Source organism: Pseudophryne corroboree, chromosome 11, assembly GCF_028390025.1.
Source record: "Pseudophryne corroboree isolate aPseCor3 chromosome 11, aPseCor3.hap2, whole genome shotgun sequence".
NCBI lineage: Eukaryota > Metazoa > Chordata > Amphibia > Anura > Myobatrachidae > Pseudophryne > Pseudophryne corroboree.
The window spans coordinates 286,366,903-286,392,406 of record NC_086454.1 but is presented as its reverse complement, the minus strand read 5'-3'; the positions used below and the strand labels follow the sequence as shown (position 1 = coordinate 286,392,406).

Below are 25,504 nucleotides of genomic sequence, written 5' to 3'. Positions count from 1 at the left end.
GATATCCAGTGACACCATATCGTCCTGGTTCGCTATCACTGCTCTGAGTGACTCCATCTTGATTTGAACCCTTGTATGTAATTGTTCAAATCTTTTAGATCTCACCGAGCCGTTTGGCTTCAGTACCACAATATAGTGTGGAATAATACCCCTTCCCTTGTTGTAGGAGGGGTACTTTGATTATCACCTGCTGGGAATACAGCCTGTGAATTTTTTTCCCAATACTGCCTCCCTGTCGGAGGGAGACGTTGGTAAAGCAGACTTCAGGAACTTGTGAGGGGAAGACGTCTCGAATTTCCAATGTACACCTGGGATACTACGTGTAGGATCCAGGAGTCCACTTGCGAGTGAGCCCACTGCGTGCTGAAACTCTTGAGATGACCCCCCACCGCACCTGAGTCCGCTTGTATGGCCCCAGCGTCATGCTGCGGACTTGGCAGAAGCTGTGGAGGACTTCTGTTCCTGGGAATGGGCTGCCTGCTGCAGTCTTCTTCCCTTTCCTCTAACCCTGGGCAGATTGACTGGCCTTTTGCCCGCCTGCCTTTATGGGTATGAAAGGACTGACTGAAAAGACTGTGTCCTTTTCTGCTGAGATGTGACTTGGGGTAACAAAAGTGGATTTTCCAGCTGTTGCCATGGCCGCCAGGTCCGATGGACCGCCCCTTTATACGGCAATACTTCCATGTGCCGTCTGGAATCTGCATCACCTGACCACTGTCGTGTCTATAAACATCGTCTGGCAGATATGGACATCACATCTACTCTTGATGCCAGAATGCAAATATCCCTCTGCGCATCTCGCATATATAGAAATGCATCCTTAAAATGCTCTATAGTCAATAAAATATTGTTCCTGTCAAGGGTATCAATATTTTCAGTCAGGAAATCCGACCAAGCCACCCCAGCGCTGCACATTCAGGCTGAGGCGATTGCTGGTCGTAGTATAACACCAGTATGTGTGTATATACTTTTTAGGATATTTTTCAGCTTCCTATCAGCTGGCTCTTTGAGGGCGGCCGTATCTGGAGACGGTAACGCCACTTGTTTTTATAAGCGTGTGAGCGCCTTATCCACCCTAAGGTGTGTTTCCCAACTCGCCCTCACTTCTGGCGGGAAAAGGTATACCTCCAATAATTTTCTATCGGAGGAAACCCACGTATCATCACACACTTTAATTTATCTGATTCAGGAAAAACTACAAGTAGATTATTCCCACCCTACATAATACCCTTATTTGTGGTACTTGTAGTATCAGAAATATGTAACACCTCCTTCATTGCCCTTAACATGTAACGTGTGGCCCTAAAGGAAAATACGTTTGTTTCTTCACCGTCGACACTGAAGTCAGTGTCCGTGTCTGTGTCGACCAACTGAGGTAAATGGGCGTTTTTACAAGCCCCTGACGGTGTCTGAGACGCCTGGACAGGTACTAATTTGTTTGCCGGCCGTCTCATGTCGTCAACCGACCTTGCATCGTGTTGACATTATCACGTAATTCCTAAATAAGCCATCCATTCCGGTGTCGACTCCCTAGAGAGTGACATCACCAATACAGGCAATTTGCTCCGCCTCCTCACCAACATCGTCCTCCTACATGTCGACACACACGTACCGACACAGCACACACACAGGGAATGCTCTGAGGACAGGACCCCACTAGCCCTTTGGGGAGACAGAGGGAGAGTTTGCCAGCACACACCAAAAACGCTATAATTATACAGGGACAACCCCTTATACAAGTGTTTTCCCTTATAGCATTTTCACATATGTAATCATATCGCCAAATAAGTGCCCCCCCTCTGTTTTAACCGTTTCTGTAGTGCAGTGCAGGGGAGAGCCTGGGAGCCTTCCTCACAGCAGAGCTGAGCAGGAAAATGGCGCCGTGTGCTGAGGAGAATAGGCCCCGCCCCCTAAAACGGCGGGCTCTTCTCCCGGAGTTTGTGAGATCTGGCAGGGGTTAAATACATCCATATAGCCTCAAGGGCTATATGTGATGTATTTTAGCCATAAAAAAGGTATAATACATTGCTGCCCAGGGCGCCCCCCCCAGCGCCCTGCACCCTCAGTGACCGCTGGTATGAAGTGTGCTGACAACAATGGCGCACAGCTGCAGTGCTGTGTGCTACCTTATGAAGACTGAAAGTCTTCTGCCGCCTGTTTCTGGACCTCTGGACCTCTTCAACTTCGGCATCTGCAAGGGGGGTCGGCGGCACGGCTCCGGGACGAACCCCAGGGTGAGACCTGTGTTCCGACTCCCTCTGGAGCTAATGGTGTCCAGTAGCCTAAGAAGCAAATCCATCCTGCACGCAGGTGAGTTTACTTCTCTCCCCTAAGTCCCTCGTAGCAGTGAGCCTGTTGCCAGCAGGACTCACTGAAAATAAAAAACCTAAATTAAACTTTTATTCTAAGCAGCTCAGGAGAGCCACCTAGATTGCACCCTTCTCGGCCGGGCACAAAGATCTAACTGAGGCTTGGAGGAGGGTCATAGGGGGAGGAGCCAGTGCACACCACCTGATCCTAAAGCTTTTATTATTGTGCCCTGTCTCCTGCGGAGCCGCTAAACCCCATGGTCCTGACGGAGTCCCCAGCATCCACTTAGGACGTTAGAGAAAAAACGGTGAGGAGGCACCTCTTCGAATTCCAGCTTGTAACCCTGGGAAACAATTTCTATTGCCCAGGGATCCACCTGTGAGTGAACCCAGATGTGGCTGAACAGTCGAAGACGTGCCCCCACTGGGGCAGACTCCCTCAGGGGAGCCCCAGCGTCATGCGGTGGATTTTGCAGAGGCCGGGGAGGACTTCTGTTCCTGGGAACTAGCTGTGTTATGCAGCTTCTTCCCTCTGCCCTTACCTCTGGCAAGAAAGGACGATCCACGTACTCTCTTGCTTTTATTGGAACGAAAGGACTGCATTTGATAATGAGGCGCTTTCTTAGATTGTGAGGGAATATATGGCAAAAAATTCGATTTACCTGCCTAAGCTGTGGAGACGAGGTCCGAGAGGCCCTCTCCAAACAATTCCTCACCCTTGTAAGGCAACAACTCCATATGTCTCTTGGAGTTGGCATCACCTGACCACTGTCGGGTCCATAAGACACGCCTAGCAGAAATAGACATAGCGTTTATCCTGGAACCCAGTCAACTGTCTTTGAGCATCCCTCATATATAAGACAGCATCTTTTATATGCCCTAGGGTCATTAAAATGGTATCCTTATCAACGGTCTCAATATCCACTGATAAGGAATCTGTCCATGCTGCTACAGCACTACAAACCCAGGCCGACGCAATAGCCGGTCTGCGTAACGTACCAGAATGTGTGTAAATGGACTTCAAGGTAACCTCCTGCTTGCGGTCAGCAGGATCCTTGAGGGTAGCCGTATCTTGGGATGGAAGCGCTATCTTTTTTGATAAGCGCGTCAAAGCTTTGTCTACCCTAGGGGAGGATTCCCACCGGATTCTGTCCTGCGACGGGAAAGGATACGCCATTAGAATCCTTTTGGGAATCTGCAGTTTTTTGTCTGGAGTTTCCCACGCTTTTTCGCATAATTCGTTCAGCTCATGTGATGAGGGAAAGGTGACCTCAGGTTTCTTTCCCTTATACATGTGTACCCTCGTGTCAGGGACAGGGGGTTCCTCAGTGATATGCAAAACATCTTTTATTGCAATAATCATATATCGAATACATTTAGCCACCTTTGGCTGAAATTTTGCATCATCGTAAGTCGACACTGGAGTCTGAATCCGTGTCGGTATCTGTGTCAACTATTTGGGATAGTGAGCACTTCTGAGACCCCAAAGGTCCAGGCGACATTGGGACAGGCATGGGTTAACTCCCTGACTGTACCCCTGCTTCAGCTTTGTCTAATCTTTTGTGCAATAAAATAAGAATTTACTCACCGGTAATTCTGTTTCTCGTAGTCCGTAGTGGATGCTGGGAACTCCGTAAGGACCATGGGGAATAGCGGGCTCCGAAGGAGGCTGGGCACTCTAGAAAGATCTTAGACTACCTGGTGTGCACTGGCTCCTCCCACTATGACCCTCCTCCAAGCCTCAGTTAGGTACTGTGCCCGGACGAGCGTACACAATAAGGAAGGATTTTGAATCCCGGGTAAGACTCATACCAGCCACACCAATCACACCGAACAACTCGTGATATGAAACACAGTTAACAGTATGAAACGATAGAGCCTCTCAACAGATGGCTCAACAATAACCCGATTTAGTTAACAATAACTATGTACAAGTATTGCAGATAGACCGCACTTGGGATGGGCGCCCAGCATCCACTACAGACTACGAGAAACAGAATTACCGGTGAGTAAATTCTTATTTTCTCTAACGTCCTAGTGGATGCTGGGAACTCCGTAAGGACCATGGGGATTATACCAAAGCTCCCAAACGGGCGGGAGAGTGCGGATGACTCTGCAGCACCGAATGAGAGAACTCCAGGTCCTCCTCAGCCAGGGTATCAAATTTATAGAATTTTGCAAACGTGTTTGCCCCTGACCAAGTAGCTGCTCGGCAAAGTTGTAAAGCCGAGACCCCTCGGGCAGCCGCCCAAGATGAGCCCACCTTCCTTGTGGAATGGGCATTGACAGATTTTGGCTGTGGCAGGCCTGCCACAGTATGTGCAAGCTGAATTGTACTACAAATCCAACGAGCAATAGTCTGCTTAGAAGCAGGAGCACCCAGCTTGTTGGGTGCATATAGGATAAACAGCGAGTCAGATTTTCTGACTCCAGCCGTCCTGGAAACATATTTTCAGGGCCCTGACAACGTCTAGCAACTTGGAGTCCTCCAAATCCTTAGTAGCCGCAGGCACCACAATAGGCTGGTTCAGGTGAAACGCTGAAACCACCTTAGGGAGAAACTGGGGACGAGTCCTCAACTCTGCCCTATCCATATGAAAAATCAGATAAGGGCTTTTACATGATAAAGCCGCCAATTCTGACACTCGCCTGGCTGATGCCAGGGCCAATAACATGACCACTTTCCACGTGAGATATTTCAGATCCACGGTTTTTAGTGGCTCAAACCAATGTGATTTCAAGAAATTCAACATCACGTTGAGATCCCAAGGTGCCACAGGAGGCACAAATGGGGGCTGAATATGCAGCACTCCTTTCACAAATGTCTGAACTTCAGGTACTGAAGCTAGTTCCTTTTGAAAGAAAATCGACAGAGCCGAGATCTGTACTTTAATGGAGCCTAGTTTTAGGCCCATATTCACTCCTGCTTGCAGGAAATGCAGAAATCGACCCAGTTGAAATTCCTCTGTTGGGGCCTTTTTGGCCTCGCACCATATTTCCGCCATATGCGGTGATAATGTTTTGCCGTAACATCTTTCCTGGCTTTAATAAGCGTAGGAATGACTTCCTCCGGAATGCCCTTTTCCTTCAGGATCCGGCGTTCAACCGCCATGCCGTCAAACGCAGCCGCGGTAAGTCTTGGAACAGACAGGGGCCCTGCTGTAGCAGGTCCTGTCTGAGCGGCAGGGACCAAGGGTCCTCTGAGATCATCTCTTGAAGTTCCGGGTACCACGCTCTTCTTGGCCAATCCGGAACCATGAGAATTGTGTTTACTCCTCGCTTTCTTATTATTCTCAGTACCTTTGGTATGAGAGGTAGAGGAGGGAACACATACACTGACCGGTACACCCACGGTGTCACTAGGGCGTCCACCGCTATCGCCTGAGGGTCTCTTGACCTGGCGCAATACTTCTCTAGTTTTTTGTTTATGCGGGACGCCATCATGTCCACCTGTGGACGACCCCATTGATTTACAATCATTTGGAAGACTTCTGGATGAAGTCCCCACTCTCCCGGGTGGAGGTCGTGCCTGCTGAGAAAGTCTGCTTCCCAGTTGTCCACTCCCGGGATGAACACTGCTGACAGTGCTAGTACATGATTCTCCGCCCATCGGAGAATTTTTGTGGCTTCTGCCATCGCCGTCCTGCTTCTTGTGCCGCCCTGTCGATTCACATGGGCGACTGCCGTGATGTTGTCTGACTGGATCAGCACCGGCTGGTGTAGGAGCAGGGATTTTGCTTGACTTAGGGCATTGTAAATGGCCCTTAGTTCCAGAATATTTATGTGAAGGGCAGTCTCCTGACTTGACCATAGTCCTTGGAAATTTCTTCCCTTTGTGACTGCCCCCCAGCCTCGTAGGCTGGCATCCGTGGTCACCAGGACCCAGTCCTGTATGCCGAATCTGCGGCCCTCCAGAAGATGAGCACTGTGCAGCCACCACAGAAGAGACACCCTGGTTCGTGGAGACAGGGTTATTAAACGATGCATCTGAAGATGCGATCCGGACCACTTGTCCAACAGGTCCCACTGAAAGATTCTGGCATGGAACCTGCCGAATGGAATTGCTTCGTAAGAAGCTACCATCTTTCCCAGGACCCGCGCGCAGTGATGCACCGATACCTGTTTTGGTTTTAGGAGGTCTCTGACTAGAGAAGACAACTCCCTGGCTTTCTCCTCCGGGAGAAACACTTTTTTTTTTTCTGGGCCGTGTCCAGAATCATTCCAAGGAACATTAGACGTGTTGTGGGGACCAGCTGTGACTTTGGGATATTCAGAATCCAACCGTGCTGGCTCAGCACTTCCTGAGATAGTGCTACTCCCACTAACAACTGTTCCTTGGATCGTGCCTTTATTAGGAGATCGTCCAAGTATGGGATAATTAAAACTCCCTTTTTTCGAAGGAGTATCATCATTTCCGCCATAACCTTGGTAAATACCCTCGGTGCCGTGGAGAGTCCAAACGGCAGCGTCTGGAATTGGTAATGGCAATCCTGTACCACAAATCTGAGGTACTCCTGGTGAGAATTGTAAATGGGGACATGCAGGTAAGCATCCTTGATGTCCAGGGATACCATGTAATCCCCCTCGTCCAGGCTTGCAATAACCGCCCTGAGCGATTCCATCTTGAACTTGAATTTTTTTATGTATGTGTTCAAGGACTTCAAATTTAAAATGGGTTTTACCGAACCGTCCGGTTTCGGTACCACAAATAGTGTGGAATAGTAACCCCGGCCTTGTTGAAGTAGGGGTACCTTGATTATCACCTGCTGGGAATACAGCTTGTGAATTGCCGCTAGCACTGCCTCCCTGTCTGAGGGAGCAATCGGCAAGGCGGATTTTAGGAAACGGCGGGGTGGAATCGCCTCGAATTCCAGCCTGTATCCCTGAGATACTATTTGAAGGATCCAGGGATCCACCTGTGAGCGAACCCACTGATCGCTGAAATTCCTGAGGCGGGCCCCCACCGTACCTGGCTCCGCCTGTGAAGCCCCACCGTCATGCGGCGGACTTGGAAGAGGAAGCGGGGGAGGACTTTTGTTCCTGGGAACCTGCTGTTTGCTGCAGCCTTTTTCCCCTGCCTCTGCCTCTTGACAGAAAAGACCCTCCTTTTCCCCGCTTGTTTTTCTGGGATCGAAAGGACTGAACCTGATAAAATGGCGCCTTCTTAGGCTGTGAGGGGACATGGGGTAAAAATGCTGACTTCCCAGACGTTGCTGTGGAAACTAGGTCGGAGAGACCATCCCCAAATAATTCCTCCCCTTTATAAGGCAAAACTTCCATGTGCCTTTTGGAATCTGCATCTCCAGTCCACTGGCGAGTCCATAAGCATCTCCTAGCAGAGATAGATAGTGCACTTACTTTAGATGCCAGCCGGCAGATTTCCCTCTGTGCATCTCTCATGTATAAGACTGAGTCTTTGATATGGTCAATTGTTAACAGGATCGTGTCTCTGTCTAGTGTGTCAATATTTTCTGACAGGTTATCTGACCATGCAGCGGCAGCACTGCACATCCAAGCTGACGCAATCGCTGGTCTGAGTATAATGCCTGAGTGTGTATATACAGACTTCAGGATCGCCTCCTGCCTTCTATCAGCAGGTTCCTTAAGGGCGGCCGTATCCTGGGACGGTAGTGCCACCTTTTTTGACAAACGTGTGAGCGCTTTATCCACCCTCGGGGGTGTTTCCCAACGCAACCTATCCTCTGGCGGGAAAGGGAACGCCATTAGTAATTTCTTAGGAATCACCAATTTCTTATCAGGGGAAGCCCACGCTTCTTCACACACTTCATTTAATTCATCTGACGGGGGAAAAACTACAGGTAGTTTTTTCTCCCCAAACATAATACCCTTTTTTGTGGTACCTGGATGTAAATCAGAAATATTTAACACCTCTTTCATTGCCTCAATCATGCAGCGAATGGCCTTAACGGGCATTAAATTTGACTCATCGTCGTCGACACTGGCGTCAGTATCCGTGTCGACATCTACTTGTGCCACCTGAGATAACGGGCGTTTTAGAGCCCCTGATGACTTTTGAGACCCTTGGACAGGCACGAGCTGAAGACTCGGCTGTCCCACAGTCGGCATGTCGTCAAATTTTTTATGTAAGGAGTCTATACGTGCACTCATTTCTTGCCATAATACCATCCACTCAGGTGTCTGCCCCGCAGGGGGTGACATCTCTGCTAAAGGCATCTGCTCCCCCTCCACATCATTATCCTCCTCAAACATGTCGACACAGCCGTACCGACACACTCCACACACAGGGAATGCTCAAATAGAGGACAGGACCCACAAAAGCCCTTTGGGGGGACAGAGTAAGAGTATGCCAGCACACACCAGAGCGCTATATATATACAGGGACTAACTGAGTTATGTCCCTAATAGCTGCTTATACTGTATACAGTGCCAATTTAGTGCCCCCCCTCTCTTTTCCCTCTTACTGTACTGTAGAAATGCAGGGAAGAGCCAGGGAGCTTCCTTCCAGCCGAGCTGTGAGGGAAAAATGGCGCCAGTGTGCTGAGGAGGTAGGCTCCGCCCCTTTTTCGCTGCCTATTCTCCCGCTTTTTTTGGGATTCTGGCAGGGGTATTTACCTCATATATAGCCCCAGGGGCTATATATTGAGGTATTTTAGCCAGCCAAGGTGTTTTTATTGCTGCCTCAGGGCACCCCCCCCCCAGCGCCCTGCACCCTCAGTGACCGGAGTGTGAAGTGTGTATGAGGAGCAATGGCGCACAGCTGCAGTGCTGTGCGCTACCTTGGTGAAGACAGGATGTCTTCATGCCGCCGATTTTCCGGACCATCTTCCTGCTTCTGGCTCTGTAAGGGGGACGGCGGCGCGGCTCCGGGACCGATCAAGGCTGGGCCTGCGGTCGAACCCTCTGGAGCTAATGTCCAGTAGCCTAAGAAGCCCAATCCGGCTGCAAGCAGGCGAGTTCGCTTCTTCTCCCCTTAGTCCCTCGCTGCAGTGAGCCTGTTGCCAGCAGGTCTCACTGAAAAAAACAAATTCTAAGACTATAACTTTCTAAGAGCTCAGGAGAGCCCCTAGTGTGCATCCAACCTCGGCCGGGCACGAAATCTAACTGAGGCTTGGAGGAGGGTCATAGGGGGAGGAGCCAGTGCACACCAGGTAGTCTAAGATCTTTCTAGAGTGCCCAGCCTCCTTCGGAGCCCGCTATTCCCCATGGTCCTTACGGAGTTCCCAGCATCCACTAGGACGTTAGAGAAATTAACATTAGCACTTAAAACATTCCACATATCCATCCAGTCAGGTGTCTGCACTGCCGACGGAGACCTAACATTCATACACTCCCCCTCCTCCTTAGGTGAGCCTTCAATCTCAGACATATCGACACACGCGTACCAACACACCACACACAGGGAAGCTCTTTTCTTAAGACAGGTTCCCCACCAGGCACTTTGGAGCACTTTGGAGAGACAGAGAGAGTATGCCAGCACACACCCCAGCGCTATATGACCCAGGGAAAAACACAGTATGTTTACCCAGTGGCGCTTTTGTTATGTATATGCGTCAATTATGTGCCGCCGCCCCCCCCCCCCCCCCCCCCCCCTCTACTTTAAAACCCTTCTTTCACCGTGTGTCAAGCAGGGGAGAGTCCAGGAAGCTTCCTCTCAGCGGTGTTGTGGAGAAAAATGGTGCTGGTGAGTGCTGAGGGAGAAGCACCGCCCCCTCGGCAGCAGGCTTCTGTCCCGCTCAAATTTCTCAACAACATGGCGGGGGCTCTTTATATACATGTACAGTGCCCAGCTGTACATGTATATATCTATATATGCCACAGGAGAGGTTTATATTGCTGCCCAGGGCGCCCCCCTCCCTGCGCCCTGCACCCTTACAGTGACCGAGGTGTGTGAGGTGAATGGGAGCAATGGCGCACAGCTGCAGTGCTGTGCGTTACCTCTATGAAGATCAAGGTGTCTTCTGCCGCCTCTGATGTTCTTTTCCTCAATACTCACCCGGCTTCTCTCTTCCGGCTCTGCGAGGAGGACGGCGGCGCGGCTCTGGGACGGACGGCTAGGGTGAGACCTGCGTACCGATCCCTCTGGAGCTAATGGTGTCCAGTAGCCTAAGAAACAGAGCCCTGAAACTCTGAAGTGGGTCTGTTTCTCTCTCCTCAGTCCCTCGATGCAGGGAGTCTGTTGCCAGCAGGCTCCCTGAACATAAAAAAACCTAACTAAAATGCTTTCTTTACAGGAAACTCAGGAGAGCTCCTGAAATGCACCCAGTCTCCACTGGGCACAGTATCAGAGTGAGGTCTGGAGGAGGGGCATAGAGGGAGGAGCCAGTGCACACCCAGAGTCAAAGTCTTTCTTAAAGTGCCCATGTCTCCTGCGGAGCCCGTCTATCCCCATGGTCCTTACGGAGTCCCCAGCATCCTCTAGGACGTTAGAGAAATGAGAGTTACTCAACAATTACAGCTAATCTTGCTAATTATGGATGAAAGACGACTGCTTTGACAAAAGCTTTAGCAAACTAAAAATGTACATATAAAATAAACTTACTATTGCATATAGTACTGCCTGGCATACATTTGTTGTAGCCACATAATCTGCTGCGGGCTGTACACAGAGAATGGAGAGAACGCTGCATTCGTTCCTTCAGACCTTAAAAAAAAAAAAAAAAAACACACTTAGTGAAGTCTTGTGAAGGAATGTAGTGATAAAGCATTCAGCATTGAGAAGCCTGTCATTAGGACCTAGTTTAGTACCTGGGTGTGTTGACCTGTGCTGCTGGAACATTCTGTGAGAAATTCCGCTGTCTGATGCCATCAGCTTGAGGAGTTACATTGTTGGGAGTACTGGGTGTGACAACCGGCTGCTGCTTGCCGTCTTCACCCTGGAGACACGAGATTAATTCATGTTTACATAATTACAGATGCCACCCAGTCATTATCTACAAACATATAAGGCACCAAGCATTGCTCATTTTTATTGCCATTGGATTTTATGTCATGAAACCATACTGCGGGGGCGTCTTATCCAGTGCATGCGAGAGGGGAGCATTCAGCGTTGGAATGGGATATGGTAATCCGTGGCTCAGATACAATCATAAACCATAGTCTGCCACCCTTCTCCCTGTCTTCAGGTACTACACCAAAGATTGATGTCAGAGATAACTGGCATTTATGAGCGCATCCAACTTTCTCTGAGTAGACGAAGCCTACTGATAGACAAACCTAGCTCCGCTGAAAACACTTACCGTATATACTCGAGTATAAGCCGACTTTTTCAGCACATTTTTCTATGCTGAAAAAGCCCCCCTCGGCTTATACTCGAGTCAACAGCTGTAGCGGACACCGTGGGCTGTGTGGGCGTCCGCTGCAGCCAGCTCCAGGGACAGACACTAGAGGTCATTATTGACCTCTAGTGTGTGCGGCGTTGCTATGGGAGAGACGTCATGACGCCTCTCCCATAGAGATGATCGGGTGCCGGGAAGCGGGCGCCGGAGCGGGCGGACAGACGGAGCGGAGCAGCGCAGCAGCAGAAGAAGCGGTCGGGAAGCAGGAGCGGGGCAGTGGTAAGTATTGTTTTTGTGTGTGTTTGTAAGCGGCGACGGGGGCACAGCAACAGGGGGCAAAGAAAGAGGGGGCACAACTACTGGGGGCAAAGAAAGGGGGCACAACTACTGGGGGCAAAGAAAGAGGGGTCATAACTACTGGGGGCAATGAAAGAGGGGGCACAACTACTTGGGGCAAAGAAGGGGCATAACTACTGGTGGCAAAGCAACGGGGGCATGTTTTTATCTGTCACTGGGGGTATATGTGGCACTGGGGGCACAACCCTAGCAACAAGCATTACCCCCTGGCAACAAGCATAACACCTACCGCATGAAACTCCTGGAAACGAGCATGACACCCTGAGCATGAAAACCCCTGGCACTGTGCATTTCCCACCCTAGGCTTATACTCGAGAGTAATTTTTCCCAGTTTTTTGTGGTAAAATTAGGTGCCTCAGCTTATATTCGGGTCGACTTATACTCAAGTATATTCGGTAATATGCCAAATGTAGCATACAGATGAATCTAGACCAAACTTATAGGCCCTACACATTGTTCATATCTTTCGGTGATAATGGCCTAATCTCATTCATTAATGAACAAGATATCATTCATATCTTTCAGTGTGTATGCACCAACGATGCGTGGCCCCGTCGTTTATACATGCAAGCCAATATGGACACACTCGTCCATATTAGCATTCATTGGGGTCGATTCAATTCGGCAACTTAAGAATAGCGCCGGGAATTAGCTCCCGACGCTATTCAATTCAGCTGCTAGTTACCCGCAATTGTCGGGAATTCTTCTCTCATCCCCGGGGGGGTGAGAGAAGAAAACAGACAAAAGTGCTGCTGCGAGGCTGATTCTGTCGGGAATCAGCATCGCCGCGGGTAGTTAAGTCGGAGAATGCCCGTTCTCCCGACAAAACTACCTGTTAAGTCGACGAGAACGGCTTTCGCCGACTTAACTTTAGCTGAATTGAATAGCGTCGGGAGCTAATTCCCGGCGCTATTCTTAAGTTGCCGAATTGAATCGACCCCATTGTTATGGGGCCGGGGGGAGTGAAGAAACTTCACTACCCCCACCGCCGGGTCGCCCGTTGGGTACCTCGGCGGCATATCGCATAATGTGTATGGCCCTTTAGTCTTCAAACACTGAAACACAGGTTATGCTGCTGATGGCCCTTACACACTGAAGCTGAACCACTACATCAGACCTGGCCAACCTGTGGCCCTCCAGCAAGCCCTGCCACATATTTGCTATTTGGGAATGCTGAAACTGTGGCAGTGCATGCTGGGACTTGTAGTTTCACAACAGCTAGAGAACCACGGGTTGGCCAGGCTTGCGCTACATGTTGATATCAACACACAAGAGTGTGGGCTGTCAGGTTCACAGGGAGGACGTTACGTGACCAGCGTTGAAGAGAACGCCGGGTCACAATACCAATGCCGGAATCCCGCTCCCTTACAGTCCCAAAAGTTGGCATGCCGAATATCACGGTCTATTACCAAGACACCCATAGAGTGGGAACATAACCCCACCGAGCCCACAGTGTGGCGAGCGCAGTGACCCCACCACCCCCGCCGGCCATCTGAAAGCTGGGATTCTGGCATCAGTATGTGACCAGCAGCCACGCACACCCAACCCAGTTCAAATACAGGTAACATTCAGCAATGGAAACCGAACAGCCTAATTTTCCACCGCACTGAGCTACACAAGTAGGATGCATACCGTTCTCTCCAATATCACTACCATTGACAACTCCACATCATTAAAAGCAATTGTCAACCAAGTCACATGCAGATTGGTGAGATGAAAGGTAATGTACCACTGTAAGGTGTTTGACCTTACTGGACACTGTAACCACTTCGCTGCAGCATGGTTTTGCCAACAGACAAGGTAACATCCATAAAGCCACAGTAATCCTGCACTGCAGAGAAATCATACAGCAGTGCGCGCTTGTATGAGGAAATACCATTACAGCCTGACATGTCATTTGACCATGTACACCTGTCATAAAACCCTGGTGGCATTATTGTACATACATTCCATAACTGTAGCTGACCTACCTGACTCTGCAGGGTGCATTTCACAGAGCAGACCAGGTGCATGACATGCCTGCTCTCCTACAAAGCAAAAACATTTATATTAGGAACACTATCAAAACGCCACTTACACAAACATTGCTTACATAATGATTAACAAAATCACATGCTCAGAAAGCAACTCTTTACCTTGGACAGGACCTCATTAAGCTTCAGGTGGTCAGGGAGCAGCTTCCCCGAATAGATCAGCCTTTGGTCTTGCTCCATCTGTAGGAGAACAGCATAGAAATAGAGTTTACTTTCTACTGATGGAAGAGTTCTCATACTTCAGAACAAGACTTCCAAATGCAAGGAGATGAGCATCTATTATACACAGGTGTGTTCATACATCTAGCCTCAATACGACACAGCGCAAGATGCCTGGTGCAAGTTAGCTGCCAGGTCCAATACAACTCATTAACATCAGGCATCTTTGCCAAAAATACGTCTGCACAAGGAGACTGCTGATTAATTTGATATAGGACACTTGTATGGTGTGTGTGAGTGAGGGCGTCTATTTATTAAGCCTTGAACAGAGATAAAGTACCAGCCTATCAGCTCCTGTCATTTTTCAAACAGCCTGTAACATGGCAGTTAGGAGTTGATTGGTTGGTATTTTATCTCCATCCAAGGCTTAGAAAACAGTTCCCCGAGTCTGTATACGGAGCACTACAGGACTTGTATTGTAAAAAAAAGCTGTGGCTGCCACATTGTAGCACTTTATATACAGATTCAGAGCACAGAATTCAACTGTTACCACCAATCCGTGCCTGCCAGCAGCTATTCAATTATTTCTGATGACTAGTACATTTCAGCTGACTACCCTCTGAGGGGGGAGGGGGAGGGTTGTCTTTGAGCTGAAATGCGTGAAAAGTACCTATTCGAGGCGCACAAACAGGACTTTTCACGATTGCACTCAGTCGTTTTCACTGCTTTATGAGGCTAAACCCGACTGCTATGGATGCGATATGCATGATAACAGGGATCAACTGAATACCACCCCACAATCTCCTGTCACTTTAGATGGGAGATCGGGCGCAATATAACAATTGAGTATCACCCAGAGTCTCAGTCGTACAGAGATCTACAAGTGTCCCATATCAAATTAACCACCAGTCTCCTGATGTGTCCTAGTCGCATTGCTACTAATACACGTTCTAAAAAAAAAAAAAAAAAAAAGGACATCCAACGCCAGCAGTCTCTCGGGACCTGGCGCGACGAGAGGGGTTGACTGGCGCGACTGCAGCAATGACGTATGAGGACACATCTGTAGACTGTAGCTTCAACACAAGGTTGTAAGACAAGCTTCTATAAGCAACCTGCAATGATACTTGCTGACTATTTGGCATCTCAAACATTTGAACAATAGTTATGGATGCATCAAGACAGCACATTGCACCAAATGATTGTTCAGATTTACAAAGGGCCATACAGCTGGGGAGATGTGGAGGGAGATGTGTGCTGAGCGAACCACTCAGCACAACGCAATGTGTGCCGAGCCAGAAGATGGGATGGGGGGGTAGGGGTGGGCGGAGACACGGGGGTACTCATTTCACCAGGCCAATCTAGCACCGGCGATAACGCGCAGGACTGCGCATCGCTGTCACCCCTACACGGAGGAGTGTTCCTAATTTCTAAGCAATCTAGTCAGATTGCTTAGAAATTAAGTGAACGTCGCTCCGTTGTTTATTTTTTTTTAACACAATCAGACTACATTTCCCCTTATTAGATCCAGGCTGACTAGTCTAATCTGCACTCAGGTAGTACATACAGATCGTTACAATAGACTCCTGCACACCCACTCATTCTCCAGTTATGCAGAAGTTCTAGTTCTGAGCAGGCTACATCTGCTTTCCTTGACTACTTCAATAAACAATGAAATCCACAGTGTAATCAGCCAATCACCTAGGCACAGTATAGACGCAGTCACCCCACTTTTAAACCTTCTAAAACAACCTCAAATAGATAGCACAGGATTTAAGCATTCCACAGAGGTAAGCAAGCATGAAGCACCAATAAGCAGGAGATATGGAAAATCTTGCATCATCTTACATAAAGCAGGCAGAACATTAACCCTCTCCAACACTTCCAAGCAAAGCACTGGAACATTACATAGACTTCAATATACATATGTACGGCTAATGCTTTGCTAACATTTGGGCCATTCTATGAAATGTTCCATATGAGAGTCTGTAGGTGGGTTGCGTTTTCAACATAGGTTGACAAGTTAGATTATAGTGCTCATAGGTTTTCATCAAAAATACTCAAAACAAAGTGCTGGGCTTAATCATCAAGTAGAAGTTTCCTTCATGTCCTGTACGTGACATGGATAGGGCCCACTTCCACAGTGTGATACTAAATGGACGTTCTGCGCATGTCTAATAGCTACAGTAAACAGGAACACTTATCACACTGATACCTTTTATAAACAGGGTAGACCTGATAGCTAGACCTGTCAGACAGGACACGAGAGCTCTAACAGACCAATCAGTGCCTGTGGTAGGAGGCCTTGCACCAGACGCCTCCCTATCAATCCATCACTTTGTAGTGCAGCTGCAGTTTCTCTTACAAAACCAGGCCAATGTCAAAACACAGGTGGCTCTAACCCACAGGGCCTTAATGTTGCCCCTAACAATGGGTGGGGGTTAACAGCTGTCTGTACCATCTTAAGATAGGACTTAAAAACTTTTGAAGACCCAATTCTTCCGCAGGGAAAGAATGTAAAAGAAAAATACTGTATTGTAAGCAGAACAATCTTGACACAGCGATATATTTTATTTCCAGTTTAAAATAGAATAGGTAAAGGCCCTATCAACTGGCGGCAAAAAGCAATTAAATCCCAGCATATCCAAAACTCAGCACAGTTGGTGTAGCGGTTAGCATTGTCTTAACACTCAGATCCCATTCCTGACCAAGAGTGAATTTAATCCTGGGTGAAGGGTGCAAATTGTCATTGCATCGGTCACCCTTCGTCAGCCAGTCGAATGCCCAATTCACTCAAAAATGCTCGCTACAGTACGGTGTAGCGATCACTTGTGAGATCCCACTGCTGCGCTAATTCAGCTGGACACAGGCATTCACCCTCAAAGACCTATCTGTATGGAGTTTGTATGTCCACTCCAAGCTTGCATGGTGTTTCCTAAGGTTACACTGGTTTCCTCCCACACGCCAAAATCACACTGGTAAGTTAAAAGGCTGTTGATAAATAAGTCAACTATAGTGTGTGTCCAGGCGATCGAGAAAATGGGAAGGGGGGGACTTACCAAACTTAAGCTGGGTACACTGAGCAATGTGTCATCCGACTAACATTCCACTCACATCAGCGCAAATCGGACCGTGTATATGCCCGATATGAGTACCCACTGTTGCTAGCGATGTCTTCTGGTTTGATGTGCCACACAGCAAACCCAACACTACCAGTTGCGATATGTAGGATAATGAAGGACGGAACAGTGACCATTCTGTCCTTTATTAACATCACTTAACGTGTACCCAGGTCAGCCAGATATTTTGGATACAGTAGGTACACGTCACCCCATTGTGTACTCAGTCTTAGAAAGTACCAAGCAATCAGATTCTGTCATTCTGGCACAGCCTGCAAAGTGACTAATTGGTGTTTTATCGCTTTCCGATATTTGATACATCTCGCCCAGTCTGAGTTCCAGTGGGATAGTGTAAATCAGGGCTGGCCAAACCGGTCCTCGAGATCTACCAACAGTTCATGTTTTCCAGGCCTCCTGGAGATCTGTAGAATTGTCAGTTAGGAATGAATGCAGCACATCTTTATTAGTAAGGACTACACCTGTGCACTAGCCAGGTAGCACATCTTAATTAGTAAGGACTACACCTGTGCACTAGCCAGGTGGTCTGGAAAATGTGAACTGTTGGTAGATCTCGAGGACCGGTTTGGCCAGCTCTGGTGTAAATGTAATTAGTGGTAGGGGAAGCACATAAGGCAGGTGGATTGGGACAGTTGCCTCAGTTGCAGACTGCAGTTACAGCTGAGCATGGGGGAGGGGACAGCTTTCCGTATACAAGTGGGCTGAACCCTGGCCAGTCACAGCGGGACTACAAGCCCCAGCAAACCTGGCTTTTAAACAAGATGCGGCGCTGCTGTTGCTGTAAGGTTTGCTGAGCATTGTTGTTCCTCGCATCAAACGCTGCTTTACTTCCAAAACAGAGAACGAAAATGATGCAACGCGCAGCCCCTCCCCCGCTATAAGCCCTAGCGGCCCAGCCACCCCCCGTGCTCTCACCGGGTGACCTGGCAGTTCACGCCTCAGCAGGGCCTTAAGCTCCCGGACCGATAGGCTGCGCGGAGCCGTCACCTCCCGTTCATCCTGCTTCAGGCTGGGGCTGCGAATCAACAATGTCACGTCTCCGTCCGCCATGTCTGAGTCCCGACCGCGTCACTTCCTCCGTTCACACAGCGACCCCCGCTCGCATAACACGCGCGGCGCCTGGGCTGCGGCTTTTATAGCTGCGCTCAGGTTACCAAAACACTGTGTGGCCGGCGACCATTGGCTGTGGTGAGGTCTCATGCCCAAACGTGTACCAATCAGCGCATCGAGATGTGACAGGGGGGCGGGGTGGAGCTGATGCAATCAGGTGATCGGGACAGCAGCACAGGGAAAGTTCCGAACCTCAGGCTCTGTATAATGTTAGCGGCGGTAGCCGCGCACTTGCGCATGCGCGGTGACCGCACATAGGTGTGTAGCTGCCATTTTGAGTTTGGTCATTAATGGCAAATCAGCAAATGTTGTACAGGCCACAGGATAGAATAATACGGCATAGTGGCACTTTAAGTCGTTGGCCAGGCTATATGGTGGAGTAGGGCAAGATAAAAACTGTCAAAGTAAATGAGCCAGTGCAGAAAAGAGTTAGGGAAAAGCTGGCTGCCCAATGTTATGTCAGTACTACATTTATTGACACAACAAAAAGTTTTGTCATAAAAAACTATAAGAAACAGATCAGTAGGCACTCCACATGTAAATTACAGCATAGGAATGTAATGCTGGGGATAGAGTGTAATGCTGAGTACACCCCACAGTGACTTGGCAGCACATCCACCATTGCGCCGGCAGAGCAGCCGGTTCAGGTACGCGTGTACACTTGTTGATCTGCTTCAAATGTCAGTCTTGGCATTTAGTTGGGCAGATGTTTGAATTTGTCCGCCCAGCTGTGACGTCAATCCCTGCAGCCAGTGTATGGGCAGTCGGCGGACGCCCGTACACACAGCCAAATGCGCCAGTACAGCTGCAGGTATATCGGCCATCGGCTGTGCTGCAGGGCTGACGCGAGTTGTCTGTGAATAACGTGGTACACGGACATATCAGGTGTACAAACCTGCCGACCTGCTAGAGATATATCTGCTGTTCCCTTAAGCCCAATGTATACCCAGCTTAAGGGAACAGCTACCATGACAGAAAACAATGCGGTCAGATTTTAATGACAGAGCTTATGATGCTGGGATTTCGGTATAGGTTCCCAGCGGGCGGGATACCAGCAGCAAGCGCAGTGTGTCCCCTCACAGGCTCGCTGCACTTGCCACGCATCGGGCCCGGTAGCTGACTTAGGTCGCCGCACTATTATATTCCCCCTTGTGTGGTGTCGTGGCCCACCACCCAACTGTGAATACCGGGCTTGTGTTGGCATTCCGACTGGCGGCATTTCTTTGGGTATCGGATCCCGGCAGCAGGGATGTTTACCGCATCCCGTTGCTGGTTACACAGATTTAAAATATGCAGAGCTTTAGAGTTGGGAAAGCTGTGTCCTAGCCATACTTACCTACTCTCCAGGTACCTGACGGAGACTCCGTAGTCCGCAGGACTCCAGAAAGAGAAAACGGTCGTCCCGCATCACAACCACTTCAGATAAGTGGGCAGGATGAGGAGGAGAGTGTGCAGCATCCGTCCATGTAGAGGGCAGCCAAAATTCTAGACTTGTATAATCACATCACTTTGGCCGCCCCCCTCATCATACAGCAGCTATTCTGGGTTGAGCCTGATGTCGCAAATAGTCCGCCACGGATTCTCTCGGAGAGGAGATTCTAATGGGCATATTCAATTGTGCGCATATTTTAAAAAACCCGCAGATGTTGGTGAGAGAAAATGAGCTGAAGTTCATAGAATTTGATTATTATGCCCTTTTTTAAATTTCAAAACTGCTTAAGAATAACTTACACAGCTGACAGAAAAAGAAAAGATGTTAAGAATGTCATCTAACGTACAGGAAAACATGAACTAGTCCATACTGAAAATTAGAGACATTTCCAGCTATATGTCTTTATGTCTTTTAAAACTGGGATAGTTCTGGAACCATGGGAACTGTGCTTCCCCATGTATCCTATTTACTTCCACATGTTTTCTCATATCTGCTCCCTGTGTCTCTTCATTGCATCTGTATGTGTGCTCCTAGTGGGTGCAATTCATGTTTTTTTCAATGACGAGTTATGATGGGGGTGCTAGGCAGGGTTACCACCTCATCCCTTTAATTCTGGACACATATTAATTACACAGGTTCTGTGGCTGATTAAAACCAGGTGAAATGGAGTCTTGACGTCAGCCAGCCACAGAACCTGTGTAATTAATTTCTGTGAGAATTAAAGGGATAAGGTGATAATCCTAGTGCTAGGTAAAGGGAGCGTTATTATGGTTGCAATGTGATTATAAGTGTTCCCATGCCATTCTAACGAAACATCACCAACATCACTCCAAACTGAATTATCCCTAATAACCTTTCAGTATGAGGTAGATGTAATATAGGTGAAAATTAGAATATCGTGCAAAAGTAGATTTATTTCAATAATTCAGTTTAAAATGTGAAACTAATACATTAAATAGACTTATTATATGCAAAGTGAGATATTTGAAGCCTTTATTCTATCTACTATATAAAAGTGAAAATTTGTCCCTCTGTCTGGCTATACAAATCCACAGTTGACAAGCGAAGATCGTGAAAATTGACATACAAGCGTATTAAAACACAGCGGAGGCAACTAAAAAAATTAGAAATATCTAGCACCCCTAGGGGACAGACAGCAGCACAGAGTGTATCAGGATACAGCATAACTCCGGAATTGCAGGAGCCATGTACTCACAAATTGGTACACATATGCCTCACAGTCTGGGAAAAAAACACTGTGAGGGGAAAACACCCCTAGCACCCCTAGGGGTGATGCAGCAGCACTGAGTATTTCAGCAGACAGCATAACTCTGGAATGCCTGCAGCAATTTACAACATATGACTTACACTGTGGGAACAAACACTATGGGGGTCAGACACCCCTAGCACCCCTAGGGGGAACAGCAGCACAGAGCATGTCAGCAGACAGCATAACTGTGGAAGGCCTGGAACACTTTACACATACCTCTCAACTGTCCCGATTTCAGCGGGACAGTCCCGCTATTCGGACACTGTCCCACTGTCCCTCCCGCTGCCCCCAGACGCCCGTCACCTGTCAACCACTATGTGATCGCACTCTTCCGGGATGCAATGGCACAGTGGATGCTCGCGCACTATAGCTGCTGCGCGTGTACAGACCCTGTGGACGTGGCCCATATCTGTGGTAGACTTTCCAATAAGTGGGGAGAAGTGCAGGAGACGTCTTGGAAGGAGCAGATGGAGGTGGTTACAAGAGCAGAGAAGCAGAATGCAGAGATGGAGAGAGTATCTCATGACAAGGTCAAAGATATATGATGAAGCCTGAATTGAATTCTGAAGGAAATATGGGTAGCCAGTGGCAAGTCAGTGATACCCATCTCGTACCTGCATTTAGGACAAACCGTATAGGGGAATGGGAGACTGTGGAAGGCCAGGTTGTAGTAGGTTGCATTAGTCAAGGTGGGAGATAACGAGAGAGTGTATAAGGGTTTTCTTTAAGTCCTGAGTAATAAAGGTGTGTATTCTGGCAAGGAGGAGACAAATAGGAGACGAAAAGGTACATGGGGAAACATTCATGACACATAAGGAACAGAAATGGGGAAGAACTCTAGAGACATATGGGTCATGTAGTAGGGGAACCAATATTTAACCAAATGTATTTATGTGAACCAGTGCAATCTCGGCAATTAAGAGATTTAAAGTGACAATAATTTAAAAGGCAAAACTAACTGGCTTCTGCCTTTTAAATTATTGTGGCTCTACAGTAAATCTAAAGACTTAGGGGGTAATTCAGACCTGATCGCTGCTGTGCTTTTTCGCACAGCGGGCGATTAGGTCTAAACTGCGCATGCGTATGCACAGCAATGTGCAGGCATGTTGCACGCATACATAGCAGACCACCGCTCAGTGATGGGTTTATGCGACGGATCCATTCTCATGGGCGATCGCAAGGAGATAGACAGGAAGAAGGCTTTTGTGGGTGTCAACTGAACGTTTTCAGGGAGTGTCTGGAAAAACGCAGGTGTGTCCATTGTTTGCAGGGAGGATTCCTGATGTCAGTTCCGGTCCCGGACAGGCTGATGTGATCGCAGCGGCTGAGTAAGTCCTGGGCTGCGCAAAGACTGCACAAAATCTGTTTGTACAGCTCTGCTACACATGCGTTCACACATTTGCACAGCTAAAATACACACACCCTGTAGGCGGCGACTATCTGATCGCAGCAGTGCAGAAATCGCTCGCTAGCGATTAGGTCGGAATTAGGCCCTTACTCGCAGAGATCACTCCAGTTCAGGGAGATCACACTCTACAGGTGAAACTCAGAAAATTAGAATATCCTGCAAAAGTTCATTTATTTCAGTAATTCAACTTAAAAGGTGAAAACTAATATATTATATAGACTCTTTACATGCAAAGTGAGATATTTCATGCCTTTATTTGTTATAATTTTGATGATTGTGACAGCTTAAGAAAACCCCAAAGCCAAAATCTCAGAAAATTAGAATATTACATAAAATCAATAAAAAAAAGGATTTTAAACACAGAAATGTTGGCCCTCTGAAAAGTATAATCATGCATATGTACTCAGTACTTGCATATGTACTCAGCCCTAACCAATATGATGCTCTAAGCAACATTTTGGCTGGTGCCCCCTAGCACCAGCACTAGTTCAGCCACTGTCCCAGCACCCAGCACCATCACCCCTCACCCATAGCAGTCCTCATTTTGGTGTTTCTATCCCCTATATATTAAATAGGAACAGTGCGCACATGCGACACATATCCCAAAAAGGGGTGTGTTCTTGCTGGGAATGGGCATGGCCACACAATAGTACCCCCAATTCAAATTACGCCACACAGTAGTGCAACTTTTTTCACATTTTATCATGCGATAGTGTCCCTTATTCACGTTACATCACACAGTAGTACCACTTTACCTTATATACGTTACTCCTTACAATAGTGCCCCTTATTCACATTGCATCACACTGAATTGCTCCTTATTCACTTTACGCCACACCACATTGCTCTTTAATCACATTAAACCACTCAATAGTGCCCTTTCTATACATTACGCCACACAGTGGAGCACGTAATACACATAATGCCACACATTAGTAATGCATTTATACACATAATACCACACAGTAATGCCCCTTACACATATGACTCACATTATTAATGTCCTTATAAACATAATGTGCCTAACATATTATGCCAACCTTTATTAATGCCCTTATACACATAATACCCCTTACACATTTGCTGCACATTACTAATGCATGTATACACATGACACACATAATGCCCCTTACACATATGCCGAATACTACTGCAAAACCAACCTACCCGCACACAGCTCTCAAATGACCGCTAACACTGTGACCTCTGCCTCTGCTTGGATACAGAGGTGTCCTCTTACATCTTGCCTCAATACGCCATGCAGCAAAAGATGCCTCTTTTTTTAATGAAAATGCATCTTATTTGCATTACTATGTGGCTAGGATGCACAAGCTGTATCTGCATATGAAATGATACGTTACAGTGATTTCCAAGAATACATTGTAATGCAGCATTTCGAATGCAGATACAGCCGCAGTCACACACAGAATATAGGCATGCCGCATATCCTTTTAATCAGCAGAAGATGCTTATGCCCCTAGGCATATCAAATGCCGTAGGCATTTGCCTAGTTTGCCTATGACTAGGGCCAGCTCTGCTGAAAAGTATAATCATGCATATGTACTCAGTACTTGGTTTGGACCCCTTTTGCATGAATTACTGCCTCAATGCAGCGTGCAGGGCCGTAACTAGGTGTTGGCAGATGGTGCGTAGCACACAGCGCATTTGCGCTGTGGGCGCACCATCCACCCTGATTGACAACCACCAGTTGGGGGACAATAGCCACGGAGCAAGGGACGTACCTACCGTCCTTGCAGGCTGTGGCCTGTATCCGCATCTGAAGCTGCAGACTTAATTCCCCACTGGAAGCAGGCACCCGGAGCCGCGACTTCCGATAATGATAGAGGAGCCAAGCTGCTTATGCCAGGCCCTACAGTTCTCCTCTCTCCATCTCCTCGCCTTCGAACTGCACAGGCAGCGGCAGCAGGGGGTCACTGATATACTGATAAACTGGAAAAACGATTCATGTGATACTGCTAGGGGCAATATGTTTTTAAACACACTTAATGATAACTATTTAGTTCAACTAATTGAGGAATCAACTAGGTACAATGCAATCTTAGACCTGGTATTAACAAACAATGGGGATTTGGTATCAGGTATTATAGTAGGGGAACCCATAGAAAACAGCGACCACAATATGGTCACATTCAATATCAGTTTCCATAAACAGTCCTATACTGGCTCAACTAGGACTCTAAACTTTAGCAAAGCAAATTTTGAAAAGATGAGGGTATTTTTCAGGGATATTGAAAGGGAAGGTTTGTTTTTAGGAAAAAATACTACGGAGAAATGGGAGATACTAAAATTCCTGCTAGCTAAAAATACACTCAAATTTATTCCTACGAGCAGCAAAAAAAAGGAATAAAAATCATAAACCGATGTGGCTTAACAAAAAGATTAAGGAACTTATGGGCAAGAAAAGGCGAGCTTTTAAAAAATACAAATCTGACGGGGAAGCAGAGTCATTTCAGCACTATAAGGAATGTAAAAAAATATGCAAAAAGGAAATAAGAGCGGCTAAAGTAGAAACTGAAAAACTAGTAGCAAAGGAAAGCAAAGCGAATCCCAAAAAAATCTTTAAATACAGTAATAGCAAGAGATTAAAGAATGAGAGTATAGGCCCTTTAAAAGACAAGTTGGGAGTCTTAAGCAAAAATGATAATGACATAGCGGACACACTAAATGAGTTTTTTCAACAGTATTTACTAGAGAGGACCCAATTCAGGGACTAACATATAATCTCAATAATGAGAATATCCCACTGATAGGTACTTATTTAAGCAAGGAAGTAGTCTGTGACCGATTAAAACATTTAAAGATTAATAAGTCACCAGGTCCCGATGGTATTCACCCAAGGGTTCTAATGGAGCTTCATTCTGAACTTGCAAAACCACTATTTTTGATCTTTAAGGATTCAGTAATATCAGGTATGGTTCCCAAAGACTGGCGTATAGCGGAAGTAGTGCCTATATTCAAAAAGGGAAGTAAAGCTGAACCAGGTAATTATAGACCAGTTAGTCTTACATCTATAG

General features: G+C 47.5%; 1 protein-coding gene across 2 annotated transcripts in view; it reads right to left on the bottom strand.

The window, feature by feature from the left end:
* HERPUD1 (homocysteine inducible ER protein with ubiquitin like domain 1) overlaps nucleotides 1–18,397 on the bottom strand; it is a 37,240-nt gene extending 18,843 nt beyond the window's left edge. Inside the window, exons 1-5 of one of the 2 annotated variants that reach the window (XM_063945409.1) lie at nucleotides 18,165–18,397; nucleotides 14,059–14,136; nucleotides 13,894–13,950; nucleotides 11,037–11,164; nucleotides 10,831–10,932 (exon numbers count right to left, since the gene is read on the bottom strand). In XM_063945409.1, coding sequence (XP_063801479.1) covers nucleotides 10,831–10,932; nucleotides 11,037–11,164; nucleotides 13,894–13,950; nucleotides 14,059–14,136; nucleotides 18,165–18,299 — 500 coding nt within the window. In that variant the 5' untranslated portion in view covers nucleotides 18,300–18,397. The remainder of the gene's footprint in view (nucleotides 1–10,830; nucleotides 10,933–11,036; nucleotides 11,165–13,893; nucleotides 13,951–14,058; nucleotides 14,137–18,164) is intronic. The other variant, XM_063945408.1, reaches the window with a different exon arrangement.
* Nucleotides 18,398–25,504: the final 7,107 nt, after the last annotated feature.